The following is a 24,330-nucleotide window of genomic DNA, read 5'->3' on the forward strand; positions in this document are numbered from 1 at the left end:
GCGCGCCCACGTGACCCGCGGGAGGGCGGGGCGGGAGCGCGCGCCCGCTCCGCGCCGCATCACGCGCCGCCCGCGCGGGAGCAGCAGGAGGAGGAGGGGGAGGAGGAGGAAGCGGCGTCACGCGCGCGCGCGCACCCGCCCGCCGGCCACGTGACGCCGTGACGCGCGCGGCGCCCCCTCCCTCCCGGCGCGCGGGCCGGGGCCGAGGGGAGGCCCCTCCCCCGCAGCGAGGCGGCGCCGCCGACCCGGGAGCGGAGCAGGACGGGCCGCCGGGGCCGATGGCGGGCGACGAGCGGGGCCCGCGCGGACGGGTGACGGCGGGAAACGGGCCGGGCCGGGCGCGGCGGGGATAGGGGCGGGGGGGCGGTGGCGGTACCGATTTATTGCCGCGTAACTGCCCCCTCCGCCCGCCGCCGTCATGGCGACGGGGGAGCGGCCGTCACGTGACCGGGGCGGGGGCCGGGAGGGGCGCCGACGCCACGTGACCGCCGGGGACGCGCGGCTTCGGAGCCGCTCCCCTGTCACGTGGTGCGGGCCCCACCCCCGGCGCCCCGCGGCCCGTTCCGGTCACGTGCCCGCCCCGCCCGCCCCATGGCCCCGGCGGCGGCCGCGGCCCGACCCCCGTAGCGCCGCTCGCACTTGGAGCAGCTCCCGGCGCAGCCCGCACGGTAAGAGCCGCCGGCGCGGGGCGCGGGGGAACGGCGGCGGCGGGCAGGCCGCGGGGCCCGATCCGCCTCACGGCCGCGTTGCTCCGGCGATCCGTCCCCGGGGGCGGCGGGACCGCGTCGCGATGGTGCCGCGGCGGCCTTTGGCCTCCCGCGCTTCCTTCCTGCCCGGCGGACATGTGACGGTGGCCGGGCCGCAGCTGCGGTGAGGGAAGGGACGAAAGGGGCGGCGGCACCGCCGATCTGCGCTCCCCGGGGCCGCGGGCGGTGGCGGGGAGGCGGCAGCGCTGCGCCGGCGGCACCGCTGCCGGGGCACCGGGCTTGGCCCCGCGCTCGGCCCGGTGCTGCGGGCGGCAGACAAAGAGGTGCCGTGGCAGCGCCTTCCCCACCGGCACCGTGCGGTGTCCTCGGGCCGGTCTCGTGGCAGGGTGACATCCCTCCCGTAGCGTGGGTGATGCGGATCGGGGGAGGCCGGGCTGGCCCCTCAGCACCGTGCATCCCCCGGTGTGCCGGGACAAGCGGCACTGCTGCCACCTCTCCATCCCGCTGACAGATCCCCGCCACCCGCGCGGAGCTGGCAGCGTCCCCGTGCCGCTGCGGGTCAGGCTGGGCCATTGGCACAGACATTCCGTGATTCTGCTCTTGCCTGCGGGGAGCGGAAGCCCAGCAGCAGAAAGGCCTGCATTGATCTGTCAGAGCTTGCCTGCCAGCCCCTCCCCACCCTGGCCAAGTCAGGATTATTAAAACGTGCAAACGTTTCCTTTATTTCTGCTCAGAACTCGACATAACCATATGGAAAGAGACTGGAGTAAAGTGCTGGTAACGGAGAGCGTTCAGAACAGGTGTTGTAAAAGAGATGAGAGGTACTGTATCTTAAAATAAGAGTGGTTAGGAAGATTCCCTTCAATGGAGGAAAGATAGCTGTTGGAATTTGATGGTATTTCCAGAAGCTCTTTGCTCCCACAGAGCTGCGAGGGGAGGGCTTGTAGGTGGATAAGCACACAGAACATTTCTTTTGGTCTATGCCAACACTGAAGCTTCCTGATGGACCTTGCCTATTGTACACTGCAGCTGAAATTAACAGCCCCAAGACAGGCCTGATGACAAGTTGTACTTCATTGTTAGGGCTTCTGGTTGATCCGAGTGCTTTTAGAAATGTTGACCAAGCTCTGTTGCTGGGGAATTTAAAATAAATCGTCTGACCTTCCTATTCATACTTGAACCAGCCGCTGAAGAACACTAATGCTGTAGCAGGTTAAAATTATCACTTAAAGCCACAAAATAACAGCGTTTGTCTGTGTGCGTGTGGCAGTTCTTGCCCTGCACAGCAGCAGTGTCATCATCCATAGTACTGATTCCTGGAAGCTTCAGATGTTAAATGTAGAGGTTATGAGATTTGGACAGGAACAAGTACATCATTGATGGCTCTCTGCTGCATAGTAAACCTTACATACAAAAAAAAAAAAAAAAAAAGCTGAGTGCGTGTGCTTTGCTTAGCAGGGCTGTAGCCTTCCCTGTAGGAGACAGGGAATGAAATCTTGAAGCAAGGTTCCTATTTTAGAATTTTTCCTGTACTTCTTGTAACACGAAGCCATTTTGTTTCCATTAGTGACAGACGGTAACCTTCCTAAACCCCTATTATTAACATTTTTTTGTATTCTTTCTGATGTACTGTTCAAAAGACAGCTCAGGGTTTTCTCCATTTTGGGTAATGCTTACTGTGCTTGTGAATTGTATCATCCCACTGCCACTGTAAATTACTGCAGGAAAAAGGAAGTACAGCAGTGACAGAAAGAAGAACAGCATGAGCCATGTGCTCGCCCTCCCAGAAGGTGGAATGAGCCACTTGTGGGATAATTGTGCTCTCACAGATTGCACATTGCAGGGTACTAGAAGGGCTCTGAAGGAGAACTTGGTAGCTACTGATCCTTTGCTTCTGTAGTTGAAAGACTGGGTGTAGGTAGGTGAAATGGCATGATAGAAAAGCAGAGCAGCTGGCATCAAAATGAGCCTGACTGTGGGAATGCTTTCCTTTTTCTTGCTGTTCTGTACAGGTTGAATTCCTTTGTGTTCCGTGGCTTTGCCTCCATCGCGTTGGATAATAATGACCTTAAAAGGACTATAAAGTAACAAAGGGAGAAAACCACCAAATCCCTGGTCTTGCACATGGTGAGGTTCCCAGTCTCTGAGAGTCTGTGGCCAGCTGCCTTTTTCCAGTAAGGATAAGGTGCTGATGAGACTGCAGACCCACAACAGGAAACTACATAAAATGGTTGTGTGAATAGCACTGAAAGGGAATAGTGCTGCTGGGAGACTGTAATGGATTATGCTAGGGAACAGTCCTGAAATCATGCCATGCAGTTTTCTTTGAGAAAGAAGTATTACCAAGGATGCTCTGAATGTGGCACAGTGTGTTCTAGTGACTGCTGCAGTGGTGCTGATGTGAAACCCCACATTCAGCTCAGCATGACTGAACTCTTTAGCAAAGCCTTGGATGGCTGGAATGGTGAAGGAGTGAAGTGTAAGTGCAGAGCCCTTTTGCCATTATGTATTTCCATCTAGTGTGTTACTTAACTCATTGCACAGGAGCTTGAAAGACTTCTGTAGAAGAGAATGCTGTGCTACTGTCCAAACTGTCAGAATAAAATGTCTTGTCTTGCTGCTGGTTGGTGTTTTGTTGTTTTTTTTTAAGAAAAAAGTATGTGAATTTAAATGGTTAGAACTACCATTTTGTGATACCTACTAGTAGTGTGATAGCTGATGCAGGTTATAATCTGAACTTCAGTGTGCATCCCATCAATATTACAGGTATTCTGAAGCACATGCAACATCCACGTTAGCATTGGAAAAATATTATTTTGCACGTCAGTAGTAAAGTTTATGATACACAAAATTTATGATACACAAAATACAGCAACTGGGCATATTAAACATTTTCAGCAAAGATGTACATTTTTGATAAGTGTACCAACACTTATCAAAAAAAGATGTACACTTTTGATAAGCGTGCCAAGCTTTGTTTGCCAGAGTATAGTAATACTCATCAGATCTTTTATCTCTTGAATTTAAGGCTGTAGGGTGAACCTGGGGAGAGGAATGACAGTGACTGCTGGGGAGAAAAATGCAGCAAGAATCCAAAGTCTTGTTGGTTTGAGACTGCTGACAGAATTATGATTGTGCTGTAGTACATGTAACATTGGTTCCACAGACTTTGGAGGAGAGGGACTGGCCAGCTGCAGTCAAGTGTACAAAACATTGTTCAAGCCACGGGCAAAAGCCACCACAATAATAACACCTGAGTCTTACTGGGCTACCTTATCTTTAGCACAGTGAACTGAAAAATCCATGGTTTTTCACATACCTTGTATCCTTCCCTTTTCTGAAATGACTTAGCATCTGCCATTCCCGCTGAAGAAGGGAATTGCTGCCAGTACTAGAGAAGATTTGGAATTCGTCATTGCTCAGCTTCAGTATTCTTCTGAACTAGAAAAACCAATGAAAGGACAGTAAAACAGGAAAATTTAGTTATCAGCTTAAATGTAAGATTTGTGGGTCTTTTAGTGCATCAAAAGCAGTATCAGCAATATAATTAGATGAATTCTTTAGGTAGGTGGGAGTATTTTGTTTAAATAAATTTGCTGATTGCACTGAAAGAGGGGAGCACATTTATCTGAAACACTCCCAAAATGATATAGGCATGAACAAATAATACTTTAATATAGACAGGAGTAGTGAAAGAGTTACAGCACAGCTAATCAGCTCAACTGTATGTTGTTAACAGCTCATTGTAGCCACAATGGCAACATCGTCGGAAGAAGTGCTGCTGATAGTGAAGAAGGTGCGTCAGAAGAAGCAGGATGGGGCCCTGTACCTGATGGCCGAACGCATTGCCTGGGCTCCCGAGGGCAAGGACCGCTTCACCGTCAGCCACATGTATGCAGACATCAAATGTGAGTGAGCACTGCCTGCTGCACTCAGCACGAGTGCCACAGAGACCTCAATACCACACAGAGCCCACCTGCCATGCATGCTGGGTGCTGCTCCCTCAGGAGGGTTGCAGGGCTCTGGAGCTCTGGCCAGGCTACTCCGTAGCAGCAGAGATCAGGACTGGTAAAGTATCACCAGCTTAAGGATGCTACCACAGAACTTCTGCAGTCTTCAGATGTTTAACTTACATCTGCTGCATTTACTATTAACTTTGATAAACTTCTGCAATAAATTGAACAGAAAAATAATCCATGCCATATGCTTGTAGAGGGAAGGGTGGGAGGAGGATCAAGGAAGCATATAGGATTTTCAGTCTAACACAGAAACTATCTGGCATGTCATCTGTTTAACTCAGTATCTAAAGCTGTTTCGATTTTCATATAAAATGAACTCAGTTTTATTTTCATCCAACAGACCATAGCTTCAGAAGTGTCAGCTTCTGTAGTTTGGCCTAGCTGCTAACATTCTGAATAAGCATTTGCTGTTGCAACAGCAGAGTACTTGCAAGTCAAAACTAAACAGTAGATGTTTATAGCATGCTGCCTTTCTGGCTCCAATTAGTGCTTATATATCACGTGCTTTAATGCCAAAGTAGGAATAAAAAGTGAGTTGTATGTGTGACTTTGTAATGGTTTAGTGATTATTGCTGTTTAAAGTCTCATACAGGTACTGCAGCATGATTGAAAGTGATGAATCAGAACTAAGATGATATTTTCTTAAATATGAAAGTGATGAGAAGTTTAAAAGCCCTATTCATCTGTAATAATCAACTTTGTAAAGGTTTTATTTAGCTATTAACTCACACTTAAGCACCTTATATTTTAAATATGCACATGTATAGGCATTGAAGTATTTTTAACTTAGATGAAAGATGTGCTTTTTGTCATCTGAAATAAAAAAAGGATGAGATGTTTTCGTAAATTTGTAATAGAGAAGGTGATTTAGTGTTGATATCTGGTTCCTGTCTCCCACTTGCTTAAGAGAAAAGGCTGCTGTTAAAAGTTAGGTTAGTGCCATTTGCAGTGCTTCACTGAAGTCACTATAGCACAACAGTCCATAAGCATAGGTGTCCCAGCCTCTGCTCCCTCTGGTTATGAGGATGGAAGCAGGAATTAGATTCTTCTTATGACTCATGAGGATGTAGTAGTACCTTGGAGGCATTGGTGATTAATTTGGGGAGCATTAGTGGCTAACTGCACTTAGCTCACCACTGGAAAATGGGATCCAGATGTGCTCCTACCCACCCTACCTCTGCTTTCCTACCACTGTCCTTCTGCAGGAGCTGGGCCAGCTGCAAAAACAAGAGGGGGTGCTTTTCAGTGGATCAGTTCCTTGCTTCAGCTTGCTGCACAAACACTAGCCATCACACAAGAAATGCAGCAGGAAGAAGTGGAAAGGGGGAATGAGGTCACCTTTCAGCAGCAGCCTGGATTGCTTCCAGGTTAAAGTGTCCAGGTGATGACAGCCTCATTTGCAGCAGTTTTCTAATGGATCCTGTGGGGAATACAAAGATGAATCAGGACTCCTGTTCAAGAGCTGAAGGGTATTAAGCAACAGGCTGTTACTGTCTGTGTCTTGTATTTTAGAGTGAACAAGGTGCAGGATTCAATCTAATTCAAGGGGAAGACTGACTGTTCCATTTTCACAGCTGCAATTCACATGCAGGGTAATGGTATTTAATTGGATGATGAGAATAACTGCTTATAAGCAAATACTCTAGGGAAGACAGTTTCTTGTATAAGCTTACTGTCTGTCTCTCTGCAATCTAGGCCAGAAAATCAGTCCAGAAGGTAAAGCTAAAATTCAGCTGCAGCTGGTATTGCATGCAGGGGACACAACCAACTTCCACTTCTCCAATGAAAGCACAGCAGTGAAGGAGCGAGATGCGGTCAAGGATCTTCTACAACAGCTCTTGCCCAAGTTCAAAAGGAAAGCTAATAAAGAACTTGAGGAGAAGAACAGGTAAAGGGATAACATCCTAAAAGTCTGCTGGGTTTTTTTCTTCTATCTGTTAGCTAACTGTTGTGTATTTCTGTTAACATGTGCTGTTATTTCAACATCATGAATGATACAGCATTTGTTTCCCTAGTAAAAATCTCCCTGCTTTCAATTTCAAGGCAGTTCCTTGAGACTTGCATAACTGTCACATGTTGAGACTACACTTGTGTGCTTAGTGACACGTTCTTGAGGTGTCAAGGCAGCCAGTCTGGCTGCCACCCGGTCTTTCTTATCCATAGCTATGAGAGGAGAGCACCCAACTGGCAGCCTGTCTCTTTAGTCTTCTTAAATATATATGTATCAGTTAGAAAAGCTGCTTGAAAGATTCTTTTTTCCTTTTCCAGAAATTTTGTGGAGCCTGGTGATTTTTTTTTCCTCCCCATAAAGCCCCATTTGCCCCATCTTTCCTGATGTTTTATAGACTACTAAATTTTTAGGTATTTTCATGCATCTCACTTGAGAGGCTGCAGTTTGTTATTTGGCATACAGGATGTTTACTCTAAGAAATTGAGATGTTGAGGACCTAAGTCCTTTTCCCATATGGGCTCTTGAGATACATTTCCGTTCCTTTAACATGTTTGTTAATCCAATTCCTGTGGCCACAGAGCTCTCTTCTCTGCATCTCCCCTGACAAATTTCACTTCATTTTAGTGTCTGCTGTGAATCTTGTGTCTATGGCTTCCATTTCCAAAGACTCTTGTAGCTCTGAACGTGGATTTTTCAAAACATGACAGCGTTGCCTCATGGGACAGACTGGATCTTTACAAGGAGATTTCCCAGCAGAAGAGCAAGAGCCCTTGTGCTGGAGCTGTGACACAACCAGGATTAACTGGTTCCAGTACTGCAGCAACCACTAGAGTCTGCAGCAGTGCAGCCTGCATTGGCACTGTTCCCATACTCGTTTCTTTATGCTATGTGCCTTTTTTCTGACAGTATTGGTGCTGAGAACACGGGCAGTCTTAGCTCTGAATCTTTGCCTCCTTAAATGGAGATTTACAGCATCACACCATGAAGTATCAGCAGCTTTTCTAGTTACAGAAAAGCCAGAATCCCTGCACCTACTCAGCCATAGTTTCTTCTCTTGATTAGAAGCCCAAGTCTGCTGATGGGGCTTCATTAGCTTAATTGCAACAGATCAGGCAGAAAAGATCCAGCCTGTTGTGGGAGGGTACAACATCCAGAGTCCTTCCTCCTCCATGGCACTTCCTTCATTTGTTGATATGTGGGAGTTGAGTATGTACCAAAATTCCAAGCTTTAATGAAATAACAAGAATAACAGACTGCTTTCAGCTGCACTAATTTGTAAGAATTGCCACTAATCCATACTTGTGACAATAAGAAAAACTGGAGAAACCCTGCTGGTTAAAACATAATAATCCTGTCACAAAGCTTTCACTTCCACCTCATCCTACTTCGTCCTTAGAGCAGCTAAAGGCTTTCATTCTGTTCAGGTTGCAGTTTACCCATGTTCATCCCTAGACCATGTATCCATAAGACTCCTGGTTTTTTTCATTGTTTGCAATTGATCAGGACCTTGAGGTACAAGCTAAAGACTGGTGGGTTATTGGCAGATTGTGAACACACATGCATGCTTCCCTGAAAATAGCCCAGTGGGTTTCTGATAAGGTACACAGCTGTAAAAACAGCTGCTTAAGCATGAGTGAAGATTCAGATGCACAATCTTTGCATTTTGGGTAGTGATACCTGATATGTGGATGATAAATTTTGTAAACAATGCTCCCTGGTGGAAGTAGTGACACGGAACGTGTCTCATACTTGTGCTGTGTCTGATTATCTGATTAAAGGATGAAGATCCTACTGCTACCACAGAAACATAAATGAACAACCATTGGAGTAGTGTGTTTTAAGAGATCTTATCCCATACATATTTTGTGATCTGTACTCTTGCACTAGAATAGAGCTCTGTAGCTACTGAATTTTAAGATCTTAAACCAAGAATTGGACAGCACTCAGATCTCCTTTTTTCCTCCCTCATCATATTTCTGTTATGGAACAGCAAGAATATTCATTGTGCTTTTACAGTTCAGAAGATTCCAGTCCTGGTGTGCAAAGACACAAAAGCATCACAGAACATTTTAGGACAAGACATGAATCCCACAATAAGTTTTTCTTAGGCATTACTGTTTTCTAACTTTCAGTGTTAACATCCATTTCTTAAGTCTTTTCAGACAAGCAGTGCTATTGACATTGGTTGTTTACACAGTCTTGTTAAGAAATGCACAGCATTTTGAAAGAAAAGTTGGTTTCTGTTCCTTTTGTGAACTTGTGTTAGTTGTGGAAATACTAGTGATTTATTCTGCAGTGTTTCAATTCTATTCAATACATTCTTTTACCAGAATGCTGCAAGAAGATCCTGTTTTGTTTCAGCTCTATAAAGACCTTGTTGTGAGCCAAGTAATCAGTGCTGAAGAATTCTGGGCCAACCGTTTAAGCCTGAATGCAGGGGATAATTCTGCAGCACCTAATAAACAAGATGTGGGCATCTCTGCAGCATTCCTGGTATGTTGAACCTTTAACTTATAGGATTTTAGAGCAAACAAATTGGGGTTCTGCTCATGCACTTTATTCCCATATACATGAACTTTCCTGGTTCCTCAACATCTCTCTGCTTTTCCAAGTGTAAAGGAGGGGAAAAAAAAAAGGTTTCCTTCTAATCTGCAACCTCAACATTTTGTCAGTTTAAGATGCGCTATTTGAACTTCAAATTGCCAATAGGGAGATGATGTTTGTACTGCTGCTCTGTCTTCTGTAAAACAGGAGTGATGTGAATATATGGTCACTAGATTAAAATGTATGAGCTCAAATTAAAGAGCATATCTGTGGCAGCATTGTCATGCATAAATGAACCTTTCCACATAGGGGTTTTATTCCCTCCTCAGTTTTTTAAACCAGTATGTGCTTTCAGCGACTTGAAGAACAACTTGTGTGTCTGGAAGCTCATTTTCTGTCTTTCTTTCTCTAACTTTCAGTTATTTTACCCCTTTGTCGAAATTGTGCTTGAGTAAATTCAGTGCAGTCAAAAAGTAATCTAGGTACAACATCAGATTGCTCACACAGAGATATGTTTCTGCTTCTGCAACAAAACTCACAGGACTCTTTAGATGGAATCCCACTTCCACCTTTGTAATGACTGTGCTCACAGTGGATTTGGGAGGGAAAGAGGAGGTAGGAATTGGTTTAATTTAGCTGCTGTACAACCATTTGATTTTTTTTCCCCCCGTGGAAATACCAAAATCAGTTGCCAGACAAATTTGATTGCTCTGATTTCCTGTTTCCCATTATTATTACACCTTAATGTTGAAAAAAGAAAACCCACAATGAAAGGTAAACTCACCAAACCTTGAAAACTAAAACGTTCTTAAACCACCTGGTTATGTTAGTGTTCTCTGCATTTGTGAAGAAGATATCTTAGATATTTGTGTGTCCCAATTCCAGTTGAATCTGACTGACTCTGCTCAGAATATGTTAGCCTATGAAGATGATGGTACAAAAGCTAGGCTTGAGGTACACAGGAAAAGGAGGAAAAGGCAGCAGGCTGTGCAATCATGTACTTTTCCTGTTTCTGAGCACTGGACTGAGCACTCCTCCTCCAGAGCTTCCTAAAGAGATCACTGAGATCAAAGTTCTGACTAAGGCTAATCCTCAGGCTTTAAATTCAGTGTTACTTATCAGTTACACTAAGATGTTTTTAGTACACAACTGTGTATACTTATATTATAAGGGAATAAGGTGTAAGAGCCATAAATCCTTTTTTGTCACTTCATTATAGCCACTGATCATTCACTAGCTGAATTGTTGAGTGAACAATAAAACATGAGGCATATACAGTATGCTTACTTATTTTAACTTTGACACAAGGATAAGCATGAATTAATTAAGCATACCTTGTTTTGACCAATGGAGTGCTCTTTGCTTTCTAAAGCTTGCGGTCTGCTTGTTAAATCATCCCTTAAATGGCAAGTATAAGAAAGTAATTCATGTTTGCTTGTTTATTGCTCATTCTAAAATACCTACGTACGATGAAATCTGCTATGGATTACTGGTGGAAGAAGATTTTTTTACCTGCAGCAGACTTTGCTTGCAAGATTGCAGTTCTTTTCCTTCTCCAGTTAGAGAAAGCTGCAGACATGACTGTTTTTTCCCTGTGTGCTTTTTCTCAGGCTGACGTACGGCCTCAGACAGACGGCTGCAACGGGCTGAGGTACAACCTGACTTCGGATATTATCGAATCCATATTTCGGACATACCCTGCAGGTAAGAGCAGAGTTTTGCATACCAAACACATCCATTTAAGATTAGTCTTTTTACTGCCTTACTGTAGAAAGACTAAAATGTTCATCTGAGATTTTATTAAATGAAAACATTCTAACTTGCGTTGAGTTTTTGTTTTTTAAATTGTGAGTAAATGTTTGATTTCCGTGACAGTCTCCTACTCAGTGTTCCAATTAATTGTTATTTTTCATGAAATCAGCTTCAGGAATAAAATAACCTGTTTTCCATCATTTCCCATCCACTGTAATGAACACTGACACTGATTCATTTTGGCCCCTAGTGTGAGGGCAATTCAGGAGTGTTCAGGCCACTGTTACCTGTACTTTTCAAAGCTTTAAAGGCATAAGTGAGTACCTGTTCACTCATGCTTAACTACTGCAGTCCCTTGCATTTAATGGGAGTGAATGGAAGCAGCCAGAAAGCAAGGAAGCCATCAAGGAAATGATCTAAAATACCATGTTAAGATTTGTGGAACAGTTTGTAATTGTTCTGGGTTTTGTTTACAGTAAAAATGAAATATGCAGAGAATGTTCCACATAACATGACTGAGAGGGAATTCTGGACACGATTTTTTCAGTCTCATTATTTTCATCGGGACAGGCTCAATACAGGCTCAAAAGACCTCTTTGCAGAATGTGCCAAACTGGATGAGAAAGGTAAGCTGGTTGTCTCTGAAAACTACAGATGGTCATGGCAAGTTAGCTACAACTTTGCCATTCTGAGCATGTTTCATAGTGAGAGCATTTCTTGGAACAAATTACCTTTGGAAAGTGGCAGCACTAGATGTAAGCTTTACTGCAAATTCCATAGGATGCCATCCTGGTAGATTGATTATGTGCCATCAGTTACTATGGGATAATTCTGTGTACATAATAGGTTTTGTTTTGTAGTATGTGCACAATTTACAGCAGGTACAGCTTTTGTTATAGATGGAGTTTTAGTAAATGAGATTCCTATTTGCCCAGATTTTTCAGAGGAGTTGTCATCCTTCTTTGTCAGTCTTTTTAATCTGAAATAATAACACATTATCTAACTCATGTTTTTTATGAACTTTTGAGATAGGTTTGTGATGATACCAAAATGTGGAGAGTTAGAATCACTTACCACCATTCCATAATATGTATTGAAAGCTTGCTATTAGGAATGCAAAACCCTTCAAAAGTCAAAGCTATCACCAGATATAAACTGTCATACTGCCCAGGAAGGGCAGCAGAACAGTGCCAAAGTTAGAAGAAATGCAATTTTAGCTTCCCAGATCCCACTACTATAACTGCATCTCAATTTATTTTTTTAATCAATGTTCACTGATGTGTAGAAGTTGGTGAAAACTGGGCTAATTAGTAGGAAGATGTTTTGGAGTAACTTCCCACATTTATTGCTTATTTTAAATGGAACTTTAAAAAGGGTTTAAAGTTTTAGTCCCAGTGTTATTTGGGGCTGTGCAGAACATCTATCTTCTTTTAAAGATTAAATATAACCTAATGATCCCATAGTTATGCTGTTTGTTTAGATACAGTTTTTCATGGTTTTTTGTTTCACACAGGGTTAAAAGCAATGGTGTCTCAAGGAGTGAAAAACCCTCTGATAGATTTAACAGCTTTGGAAGATAAAACATTAGATGAAGTAAGTACTTGGGGAAACAAAATGGAAAACGAACAAAAAATCCAAAAGAAAACCATAGCCCGTCCTTAGTTACATTTAAGTGGCTATTTCTTTTAAAACCACTACAGATGCTAATTCTAAAAGCAGTTCCTTACTAGGCAGTGGTTGGGTACTCAACATTGCTGCTGTTGTGTGTGTGAAGGGAAATGGAGACTGTGCCCATGGACCTGTGTGGTCACATCTGCCTTGGTGTGCAGGGTGTAAATACAGGACTTCCCTTCTTTAAAGAATTGCTCTTTCATTTGGCATTTTAGTCTAAAGAGAACTCTGGTTTTTTCCTACTTTTAAGAGTCTGTGACAATGTACAGAAGAGTAGCACAAACCAGGAAAAAGTCTTTGATTTTTTCTTACTTTGAACACTGCTACTTGATTCAGCCTAACTGAAGGACACTTTATGCAGCGTTCTTTGTTTAGCTTCAAATACCTTTTTTTGCTAAAATTAAAACTAACTTGAATTATTACCTGCCTCCAAGAACAAGTTAAAACAATTCATATCAATGGTGTACCATAATGTGAAGTAACAGAGATGTGCTTTTCTGCACTTGATGTAACTGAAACCATTGAGTTGTAGTTAATAATGAAGCTGCATTTTTAAGTTTTTTAGTGGTATTTTTTTTGTATTTTCTTTTTTCATTTTCTTTTTGTGGGAGTTGTTCAAACCTAGCAGCCTGAAAGTGGACATGATTTTAGGATAGATGTGTTATAAGTGCTCTGCAAACTGCCCTGATTTGCTTTTGAGGCTGATTAACAGCAAGCATGAAACTGCCTATGGGGTAAAGTGCCACCTGGCAAGTGGGGACCTCTGCCAGCATTTTAAGGCTTGAAGTTTTTTGAATTTTCCAGTGGTATCACATCCTCCTGACAGGTATATTTTAGCCTGTAGGCTGCTGGTGTGCCACTAGATGTTAAAAATCAGTCAGTAAAACAATTGCTGTCTTTTCCTTACCATCAATGCCTGTTTTGCACAGGTTATCCTTAATTTTTTTAAGCTAGTTCAGTTTTTACTTATATCATGGTCTCATAAAATTACCAATATAAGACCTGTTACTTTCTCTCTGACACCTCTAAATTGCCAAGTGTTAGCAGAATACAATAGTCCCTGGACATTTTTCAAAGTACATAAGGAGATGGTGGGGCAAAACTAGGAAAACAATTCTGGATGGTGATGATGCAGAGGAGGTGGCTTCCTGACTCCAGGGAAAGCAGAATTGTTCTGCTGCTCTGGGAGCCAAGAGGGAATGAATGTTGTTTTCTTTGCAGGGCTATGGTGTTGCTTCTGTGGCCTCTACATCAAATGCCTCAAAGTCTGCTAGAGAAAGCAGCAATGCTGCCATCATAAAACGCTTTAATCATCATAGTGCCATGGTCCTTGCAGCTGGCCTCAGGAAACAGTGAGTTTCAGTGTTGTCTAATAGATTTCTGGAGTAAATTTTAAGGAATTTCCAAAACAAAAGCACATCTTCAGTTATTCATACAACCTTTTCTTTTAATTTTTTATGAATTAATTATTTTCCTCTAAAAATGAAAATACCTTTAGGCTTCATTTTTCTTTATAGAAGTTTTTCAGAGCTGTTTGAAATGATGACTGCTATTTTTAACTGAGTTATGATATGAAGCAGATTAAAAAGAAAAGAATGGGTCTGCCTTAGATGTCTAGCCCTAGTCAAGGCAGCAGAAGTAGTGGAGGTGAGGTCTGGTGCAGGGATTTTCTATTTCCTGCCTTCCAGGAGCAGGTCTGCTGGGGTTTCCTGCAGTGTGGCATAGATGGATCAGATGAAAAACTCCTAAGGTGCAGTACTCTGCCCCTGACCAAAAAAACACCTGGCAGGTCACCTGCTCTACAACTGCTTTATGGACAACCAGCAAGGATTACTACTATACCCAAACCCTACAGACCTTAACTGTGAGAGATCTTAGTTAACACTTCCTTCTGTTTGGCTGGGCTCCCTCACATTGTTCCTCTGTTTTGCACAAATTGTACTCTGCACCTTAAGCAATCTCTTTTGGGCAAAGTGTGTTTGTTTCTCAGTTCAGAAAGGCACAACAGAATAGGGCTCCCAGAGCTCTGCTAATACCTGGTTGCATAACTGTGTGTACAAAGTGTTTCTAATTTAGCCATGATTTTGTTGTGTCCCACATGCACTGTTGGCATGCTGCTATTTCTGAAGAGAGGGACCAACACCTTCCCCTGCTGTGGAATTTCCCCTGTGACAAACAGGGTTAATGTGAGGAGTTGGTTTCTTCTGTCTACACCAACTGCTAGAAATTAAGACACAAGGGGGAAAAACTATGTGAACATGCATATGAAGTTTTTGAAACAGATGTATTTACTTTGTCTCTAGCTTGTATCTTAAGTTTCCTGTGAGGTGAATTCTTCTTAATGCTGTTTCTCTATTTTAAGAGAAGCACAAAATGACCATTACAGTGAGACCAGCAGTACGGATGGAAACTCCAGGGATTCAGATTTCTTTCAGCCACCACTGAAAAAGGTATAAAGTTAGCTGATGTGATTCTAACTGAATGGAACTGGAAGCTCTGTCTCTCAAAAAATTGCTGAAAGTTCCTTACTTGGTTTATGACACATCTGAAGTAAAACTTTTTTAGTTTTGTTTAGAAGTATATAGAATAACAACCTGACAGCCTGTAAGAAGCCTTGTTACCTGTGTTAGTAAACACAGTAAGTTACACATTGAAGTATTATGCTGTTTTTCTCCTCAGTAGTGCCCAATAAAAGTAAAAAATTCTAAGATATTTCAGATTGGACTCAGAAATCTGGTTCTTTTCATTTGCTGCAGTTCTATTTTCAGCCTCCTTCCTTTTGTTTTTCTTTCAAATGCCTGAAAACTTCTAAAGAACATCCATCAGAAAAGGATATTGGTGTTCAAGCACCAATATTAACCTGTCAAATGTGTTGTTTGTAGAGGGGATGATGAAACTGGCACATGACAGCCTTCATCTTAGTCAGAAGCTGAAGTGAGGTTGAACTGAGTGTACTGACACCTGGTGCAGTGAAATACAGGGCAACAGCCTGGTCTAGATTAACTAGAGCAGCTCACAAAGTGGAAGAGAGTACTGTAATTGCTATAAAACTGAATTGAATACTCTTCCTGGAGCTGGCAGCCTAAACAGAAAACATCAGAGACTCCAAACTTGGTTACATTGTGAGAAAACCTTGTAGAATACATGTGTTGGCAAGTGTTGGGGTAGTCTTTGACTTTCCTCAAAAGCTGTAAGTTTTACTGAGCGGAAAATTATATAGCAAGACTGGAAGAAATGTGATGAAAAGGAGAATGAAAGTAGTGGAAGAACGGGAGACTTCAGAATTAGTTTTCTAGTTGTACAAAGTCTGATGTCACTGTGCTGTTACCTCTCACTAGTACTCCACAGCTCTGCTGTCACCAGAGAGCTTGGGGTAATTACTGTGCTTTTAGTCTCAGACTCCTATGCACCAGCTATGAAATCATGAGTATTTCTGCTAATCTGGAGTTAGATGGACATAAATAGAGAGCACAAATTATTATCTGTTATACCTTTTGGAACATGTTGTGGAAGTGGCAGGAACTGCCTAATTTTTGCAGAATCTGGAGAAAAAGCAATGGTGCCAAGACTTCCAAATGGCCCATCCTGAACAACACTGGGCATCACTCCCTCTGGAGGGTAGGCATGAGTCATTCCATACCTGGGTTTTCTTTTAGGTTTTAGTAACCCTTCAGCTCAAACTTGATGCAGCAGAAGAAAGCACTGGATGTATGGACTTGTGCCTTCATTAGTAACTTGTGTCATTATTTGGCTAATTGTAGGTAAAACTGCAGGAGGCCATTGAATACGAAGATTTATCAAAGAATAGTAGCGTTAAAACTATTGCACTAAACTTAAAGAAGTCTGATAGGTAAGTTCAAATAATGCACAGCTATTTCAGCAGAGCCAGTTTAGCAGGGGTTTCATCACAGCCCACACAGGACCAGCTGATTTAGTCCCTACTGTGCCAGTCAGGTGTGTTACAGCTGAGTTTAGGAACCTAATATGAGCATTTGCATAAACCAGTTTCCCCTTAAATTTATAGTTTCATTTCTCAGAGTGGTTGGGGTAAGAAGGGACATCTGGAGATCATCTAGTCCAACACCCCTGCCATATTCCATCTTACTTTTCAGAGGGTTAAGTCTCTAAGCCAACCTGAATGACCTTAACATGTAATTTCTGTGAAAGCCTATATGAAAATATATAGAATTCCAAGAAAAATCCTCTCCCAGGCGTAAATGTGCAGTTGGGATAGTTTGGACTGCTCAGTGGTCTAAGGTTTTTCTAGTGGTAGTCCTCCTGTTTTCTAGACTTTAGAGTTTGAGAACCATAGATGTAACATCAGAAAAGGAGCAGTACTACCTGAAAGAGAACAGTTCCAATGTGCACCTAACTTCATTTACATTAACTTCAGTTGAAAGTTATGTGAATTGCTCCATTCTAATAATATTTCCAGAATCTGGTGGCAGAGGTGGCTTTTCATTGGCAAAATGATCACAGATTCTACAACTGAAGCTGTTATATGCTGCTATACTATGCCTAACCCAGCCTCTTCCCATGTGGCAATATATTGTACTTTGTCAATATATAAAGTACTGGTAACAGTTGCAAAGCATCTAAAATTAGAAACAGTAGAAGAACTGTCCAGGAGTTTTTTTCTTGCTTTACTCTTACTAGTAACACTTTTCACTTCCCTTTTCTCACCTCACAGGTATTACCATGGTCCAACTCCAATTCAATCACAGCAATATGCAACTAGTCAGGATATAATTAATTCATTTCAGAGTATTAGACAAGAAATGGAAGCATATGTACCCAAACTAACTCAGGTATGGAAATATATTTAAAAATGCCCCTCATGATCTTAGCATCTTACTTTCTATACAGTTTTATGTCTCGTGCCAATTGAAGTTTACCATGAAAAATTTAAACTTCAGTAATCTCCAGTTTCTGTTAACTGATTTATTTTAAAGGTTTTGAGCTGTTAAGTTTAAAATCTACACTAGAGGAAACTTTCATTGCTGATGCTCAGTTATATTCTTCTGTTCCTACTTTCTTTTGAGGAAACAGTAAAGGTATAAGATACTAAAGGAGGACAGTCATGCCCATGCCAGTGTATTCATCCACCCTGAGAAGTCTAGGAGGTTACAGTGAGCAGGTTTTCAATTGAACTGGCCTTTTGCTCCTAAATGACAGCACTTAGGCTGTCAGTGTGCTGTGGGCTGCACAGAAGCTCTGTGCTGGCACCTCGAGGGCAGCAGAGCCCTGTGGCCAGTCTCCCCAGCCAGCATCTGAATTTATCTGTTTGTAAACTAAGTTTGGCCCTGAGTAAAGCAGCCAGCATTCTGCTACACTTCTGCATAGTAACAGTACACTTCTGTCATTTCAGAGTAAGTGCACAGCCTGTTCAAGGTCTAGGCAGAGAAAAGGCTACAATTAATTAGAGAGTTTTCACTGCAAACAAGCTATAGCACATAATTCTGGAAAAGAGCAGAACCTGAACTTCCATGTAGGTGTTCAACTAATCTTATTTTTAAAAGAATTTATTAGAAAAAATGACCTGGAATATTTGTACTCTTTCTCTCCAGGTTCTTTCAAGTGGTGATGCTGCCAGCACTATTGCAGTCCTGTCACCTGGAGGAGCACTTATGCAGGGTGGAACACAGCAAGCCATAAACCGTAAGGATTTGGGGTGTCTAATGCTTTAATTGTATCCTGGTGCATTGCACAGCACTAGCTGGCTTGCTGGTGCATCTCTCCCTTAAAAAATGTTCCAGTGATAAAGGAAAGTATGGAAATGTGTAGCTGGAGTAGTCCTGGGTTGCAGTAACAAAAGAAAAGCACCATGCCACCACCAGCCTCACCATGGGGGTGGTAAGGGCTACACCAGCACTGAGGCAAGTGAACAGGAGAATATTTTACACAGCAAGTAATGAAGGAAACACCTGATAGATACCAAATTATCTTACAGATGTGAGGTTTTACTTGTTCAGCTTTTTTTTTCCTCTGGATTGTAGAATATAACATACTCTGAAAACTCTTAAGGAAGCAAAGCCTAGATAATAATCTGAAACTAAGTTTTTTGCAGCCTGCATTTAAGATTCACAGCTTGCTGTGAAAAAAGGGCAACTTCCTTGTAGACTGCAAGAGCCAATCAGACAGCCTCTCCTCCTCATGCCTCCATTCAACCACTCCTTTCCCTATTGTCACATTGAGTGCCAGTTTGAGTTCCTGTTTCTTCAGTCTCACAGCAGATGAATTCCTATTCTCAGGATTTATTACAGTTTCCCAGTTTATCTTGTGTTACCTGGTCTGAAAAGCAGCAGAAAGTAATTCAGACAGCTGAAAACCAACTACGAGTTCTTTATGGTACTGAAATAAAAGGAATCAGCAAGCAGTGGTGAGGCTTTCTTACCCATCCTGATTGACATATAGGGTGCTACACTTCACTTCTTTGAGCTTGACCACCACTTCTTTCTTTTAATAGCCTCATCCTAAAATTTGATATTCACTGTTCAGTTCACTGTGCTCATCCTCAGTGACTACTTGTACTTTTTGTTTGAGTTTTTACAACTGTGGCTCTTTTCTTGTTCTTGAACCCTGTCACCCTTTCTTCTGTAACACAGTTCTTTTTTCCTGTCTGGATTTTTCATTTTTCATATGCTGTAACCATATTACCAACATAAGATAGAGGGAAAAAGTTGAAGTACCACTGAGTTCTTAGCACTGTGCTGTTGGGACAAGCCAGCAGCAGCACTGCCACACTGTTGGAACAATACAAATACACTGCTTCTGTGCCACACTGTTGGAACAATACAAATACACTGCTTCTAATCCTGGATTAGGTTTGGTGTCCATTCTTTGCCTGGCATGGATCTTCCTAAATAGTACACAAGCTTCCAAGTATAGAGCCATAAATACCAGCTGACCTGATCTAACAGCTGCTGATAGTCCTGATCTAATTGCTGTGAGGCACCTCAGTGTCCCCTCCCAGCCAGTCATTCTGTGACTGTGGTGGAAGTGTGCATCGCTGAGCTCCTTTGTTAGCCTTAGTTCACATTTTTCATAGGATTCTTGAGTGATGTGAAAAACCCTTTTTCCTGTTGCAGAGATGGTGCCAAATGAAATTCAGTCTGAACTAAAACACTTGTATGTGGCAGTAGGGGAACTGCTACGACACTTCTGGTCCTGCTTCCCTGTTAACACACCATTCCTAGAAGAAAAGGTAAGGCAGAGCTCCCTCTTATGGCCCTGGTTATGATGTGGTTTACAGTGGCTGGCATTACTGAAGTATGGAACTTAAGACACATGAATCAAATCAGTACAGAACTTACTCATCCCTAGAACTGAAAGTCACAAAATAACATGAAACCTTATTTTTCTCAGCAGTTCTGCTGGTGCTATTAATTGAAATCATCCTTGTCCCTGCCTGCCTGTTAGCTCCCTTTAGGAACAGTAGCTGTTAGCCAGTTTCAAACAGAATGGGCAGCTCAGTTGCAGCTGCAGGGTTCACATTTAAAACACAAAAACTAAAGCCTCCCTTCCCCAACTCCAAGAAATAACCTCCACAGTGAGGTTACACAGTACAAGCAAGTATCCCTCATTCTTCTATCCATTGCAAAATCACTGTCATACCTTCAGAACACACACTGCTCTTGAGAACTAAGTTGCCTTCAAGGACAGATGTTTGCCTACAGCCAGGTCTATGACTGTAACTATTTTTCTGTTACTGTCACATGGATAACAAAGATTAAAATTTGCATTCAGGTACATATGCATATCTGCTGCAAAATCTGGCCTGAAAATCTAGTCTATGCTTGCAAAAGAAAAACATTTTGTGAATATCTTATATCTGTTATTAAGGAGGTAATAATCACAGTGGCACACTGCACTTTCAGTCATACTGCACCTATCTATCTCAAAAATAAATACAGAGAAGTGTTAGAGATATTTGAATAACTTTCCTTCCTCAAACTACACAACTCAAATAGCCCCCAGAATTAGTTATAAGGTTTTGTTGGAGAATAGTTTGTTAAAGGAAATGAAACTTCTGTCTTACTGTAATTCTTCAGTATTGTAATACTGGTTTTTGTCTCTCTCAGGTTGTGAAAATGAGGAGCAACTTGGAAAGATTTCAGGTTACAAAGCTCTGCCCATTCCAAGAAAAGATTCGGAGACAATATTTAAGCACAAATGTAAGGGAAAAGTACTGTTTAATTATGTGGGTGCATATTAATAATTTCATTCTTAACTATGAGAGGATGATAGGTTTGTTACTTCTTATCCTAGGACATTTTATTTTTTTTATTGACTAGGAAATGGGGAGAGGGTACACAGTTATGCTGTTGTCTCTCCCTGTCCAGTTTGCTGAGTGATGCCAGCAACTGACAAGAACTGTAACCTGAAATTACAGGAGTGATAGAAAGAAAGAGGAAGTCATGTTTCATTTTTCACTTCCACTGTGAAATAGAACTTGAGCAACTTCAAATCTGAGATGGGAGGAGAGCTCTGAAGTGGTCACAGACTAAATGCCAGAACAGAGAGCACAATGGAGGGGTCACTTCCCCCTTCCCTTTCAGCTCAGCAGCTCTCTGCACTGCTCCCTCTATGGATATTTTACAACAGAGCCTCAAGGTCCTTTCTCTGATTTTATCGAGATGACTCCTAGTGAATAAAAGCAAGAATGCACCTGACAGGAAGGGGAGGGATGTGTTTCCAGCAGCTGGGACAATGCTTTCTCCCTTTTGCTGTTTCAGCTGGTAAGTCATATAGAAGAGATGCTGCAGACAGCCTACAACAAGTTCCACACGTGGCAGTCACGGCGCATGCTGAAGAAGACGTGAGGGCACATCCTGTACAGGTCTGAGAGCAAAGCCTGCAATAGGGTAGGACTACAGCCTAGGTATGTGCAGATCTTAGAGTTCTTGCAGGAAGACCTGCAAGCTGTGGACTTCTGGAAACGATGCTAACTGAACTTGCACATTTTTTGAAAAAGAACTGAGATTAAACTTGAAAACGGGGGAGAAAAACAAGGAAGAACCAAAACGGAAGAGCTGAGGCGCAAATATATTTAAAAGACACTGTTTACTGCAGTTACTCAGGAACTGCTTTTGATTTGCATAAAAAGCTGCTTTCAGAAATAAAAAATTTAAAGAGGGTGTATTAATAAAATTTGTTTTTCTGTCTAATTTTTTTTAAGAAGTGTATGGCACAGGGTAGATCTCAAAAGTTTTTCTTCACTGGATTCTGACATTTTCTTGAATTTTGTTTGTACTTCCTGCAACAGTTAAACAATGATGTTTTAAAACATAGCTGAGACTGTTTTTGCTTCAAACATCTGGGAGAGTGTAGCTGTCAGAAGACAAGCACCTGCCATATGTTTCCCCACCAATTGGAAGCAAGAGACATTGCACTGAAAGCTGTTCATGGTCTGGGGTCCCTAAAGGTACACAGGGGCAAGCTTTTGCCTGAAGTCTTCGATTTTTATGCAAAAATTTTTCAGCCATCAGTTTTGCATGTTTCCTTTTGAGTGCAAGTGTGTGCTACTGGAATCTTTTTTTTTTTTTATGGTGGCATTTGTTCTGAGGAGAGAATGCATTTTTAAAAATGAAGTTAAATAAAGTTTCTTACAAAAGAAGTCATTTATTTTCAATTCTTAGGCATTTTTAATTTCTTCTCCTAAATCTGTTTTCCTTCACCCTTCCCTTTTGACTATTATACTGTTTTTGGCGAATTGATAATCATTGCAAAGAGAAAAATGCGTTATTTACACAGTGTCCATAGGTCTTGGGAATCTGTGCCATACTTTGTTCTAAATAGAATCAGTTCACAGTTTCAGACCAACTTGTATTAAATGTGACTTAAATGCAAAGTAACCCCCTTTTCTAGAATATATGCAGTTTAATGAGAACCTTGTATTTTTTTGTCACTTTGGCTGGACAAGAGCTCAGTATGGGCTACTGAACTTTTTTTTACTTCAGATTAAATGTGACTGTTAAAGGTGCATCTACTACAAAGACAAATCAGACTGACAATATGTATTCAAAGCAAGCACAGCAGTGTTTAGTACAGCAGAAGAAATTCCCCAAACCTGCATGATGGCTTAATACTACATTTTGGTATGATGCTAAAACGTGGTAGTATGATGTTGAATGGATAATTTTTGAAAATTCCTACAGCAGAAAAGATGTATTGGTGTAGCCAAGTGGGTGCCTGTTCTGTGCAGCTGCTCAGTTTATGCAAGAGGGGTTTTTTCTTTAACTGGTGCATGGAAGTCAGCAGCTTCTTTTGACCCTTTTCTTTCAGATTTCTGTGTTATGCTATAATCTTTTGGTAAAAGCTGAGTTTCAGTTAAGCATCACTGTGTGCACCAAAGTCCTGTTCAGAGCTGTGTGCATATTGTTCAGCCTCATTCCCTATGTGCTGCTGCAGATCCATGCATGATCCCTGCTCTGCACCATCCACGTGGTTCTGCTACAAGAAATGACTGGGCTCAGCCACAGCTGCCCACTGGGCCTGACAGGGTGAAAATGTCACTGGGAATAAACAGATGTACCACAGCATTTGGGGGATGAGGCGCACATCTTGTCAAGAGTTACCTCTTGTGAGAGCTAAACTTTCTCTAAAATTTAGGCTTAGGGTGTGGCTTTATGAAGCCAAATCCCCTTCTAAGTGCAGGCAGCTCCCAGGAAAAAAAGGGTAGTTTTGTTCTCCCCCAATCCAAAGCATTTGGTCTAGCAATTCTGGGGCCAAATTCCAGCTGTTCCTTGAAAGCTAGCACACCTTCCATCACATCAGAGGGCTAGGGTCAAGAAAACTGGTCTGATTTACATTCTAATTGTGCCTGAAGCTATGAACAACACATTTAAATATTAGACTGCACTGAGACTTCATTTAAATGCTAGGAGAGTTTTGAATATGGAACTAATTCACCTTTAATTGGAATGTATTCAGTGTTCCTGGAAAGACTGGGCAAAATGGTTAACATGGTGAAAAAGTGTCAGTGCATCACAAGAACATTTTACAGCTCCAAGAAGTGATATTTATAACCATTCTGGGGATGGTATTGCAATAGCTTTAAGTTATTATAATGATATCAGGCTATCAAAATGTACCTTAATGAGCAGAACTAGGGGGAGGAGGACTATGATGCTAAATTAACCAGTTTTGCCTGGAGACTATACAGGCAAGGCTGCTATGCACTTCATATTGCTTTTTCAGGTATTGTGGCAATAAGGCACAAGCCCCTCCTCAAGGAAAGGGAGGTAACTAAATATTCTTTCTACATTGTGTTCCCCTTTTCTGTAGCATGGTCCAAAACACAGATTCATTCCTTAAATTTTGAAACTGAATCATCATGCATTATATTACTATTGGAATCTTTATACTGACTTGTATTTTTACTGAGAATTCATAAAACTTGTATCATTGGCATTGATCTAAGATTTGTAGAATAAACCCTACTGAATTCTGAAGTGAAGTCTTTTCTAATGCTTAGGCTGTGTTTTCTGGTTAAATTAAATCCCTAACAGACTGTTAGGGATCCCAGTGTTGAAGTCTAAATTGAGAGAACTGTGTGTAACTCACTTAGCTGCCCCTTGGTGCTGATAGGCCAGCAGGAAAAGGGTTACAATATAATTATTGTCAAATTCTTTCATTTTCAGAACTCTACACCATTACTAATGCTACTGTCCCTCTGTTCCCTATC

At 42.1% G+C, this 24,330-nt stretch overlaps 1 protein-coding gene and 1 long non-coding RNA gene across 6 annotated transcripts; one reads left to right on the top strand and one right to left on the bottom strand.

Annotated features, from left to right (window-relative positions):
* Nucleotides 1-589: 589 nt before the first annotated feature.
* Nucleotides 590-24,097, top strand: GTF2H1 (general transcription factor IIH subunit 1). Of its 5 annotated transcripts, XM_063158596.1 has the most exons (16): nucleotides 1,252-1,528; nucleotides 3,736-4,204; nucleotides 4,447-4,615; nucleotides 6,422-6,614; nucleotides 9,008-9,170; nucleotides 10,832-10,925; nucleotides 11,450-11,599; nucleotides 12,487-12,566; nucleotides 13,866-13,996; nucleotides 15,007-15,094; nucleotides 16,406-16,494; nucleotides 17,335-17,452; nucleotides 18,212-18,302; nucleotides 19,733-19,848; nucleotides 20,726-20,818; nucleotides 21,380-24,097. In XM_063158596.1, exons 3-16 carry the CDS (start codon nucleotides 4,462-4,464, stop codon nucleotides 21,464-21,466), a joined length of 1,647 nt encoding a protein of 548 aa, XP_063014666.1. In that variant the 5' UTR covers nucleotides 1,252-1,528; nucleotides 3,736-4,204; nucleotides 4,447-4,461; the 3' UTR covers nucleotides 21,467-24,097. The 5 variants fall into 5 exon arrangements, with proteins under 5 accessions (XP_063014664.1, XP_063014666.1, XP_063014665.1 ...); XM_063158594.1 differs by lacking the exons at nucleotides 1,252-1,528; nucleotides 3,736-4,204 and adding an exon at nucleotides 590-668; XM_063158595.1 differs by lacking the exon at nucleotides 3,736-4,204.
* Nucleotides 4,025-10,838, bottom strand: LOC134419431 (uncharacterized). Its single transcript, XR_010028046.1, has 3 exons — nucleotides 10,734-10,838; nucleotides 6,065-6,146; nucleotides 4,025-4,148 (listed from the first exon to the last, which is right to left on the bottom strand). It is a non-coding gene; the product is annotated as an uncharacterized LOC134419431 (long non-coding RNA).
* Nucleotides 24,098-24,330: the final 233 nt, after the last annotated feature.

The sequence above is a fragment of the Melospiza melodia genome, chromosome 6 (genome assembly GCF_035770615.1).
Source record: "Melospiza melodia melodia isolate bMelMel2 chromosome 6, bMelMel2.pri, whole genome shotgun sequence".
Lineage (NCBI taxonomy): Eukaryota > Metazoa > Chordata > Aves > Passeriformes > Passerellidae > Melospiza > Melospiza melodia.

Excerpts from the sequence above, each read along its gene's own strand:
- GTF2H1 (XM_063158594.1), top strand. The coding sequence starts at position 4,462 with ATGGCAACATCGTCGGAAGAAGTGCTGCTGATAGTGAAGAAGGTGCGT. Across the intron at positions 12,567-13,865 it reads AAGATAAAACATTAGATGAA|GGCTATGGTGTTGCTTCTGT; the intron begins GTAAGTACTTGG and ends TTTTCTTTGCAG. Across the intron at positions 19,849-20,725 it reads CACCATTCCTAGAAGAAAAG|GTTGTGAAAATGAGGAGCAA; the intron begins GTAAGGCAGAGC and ends TGTCTCTCTCAG.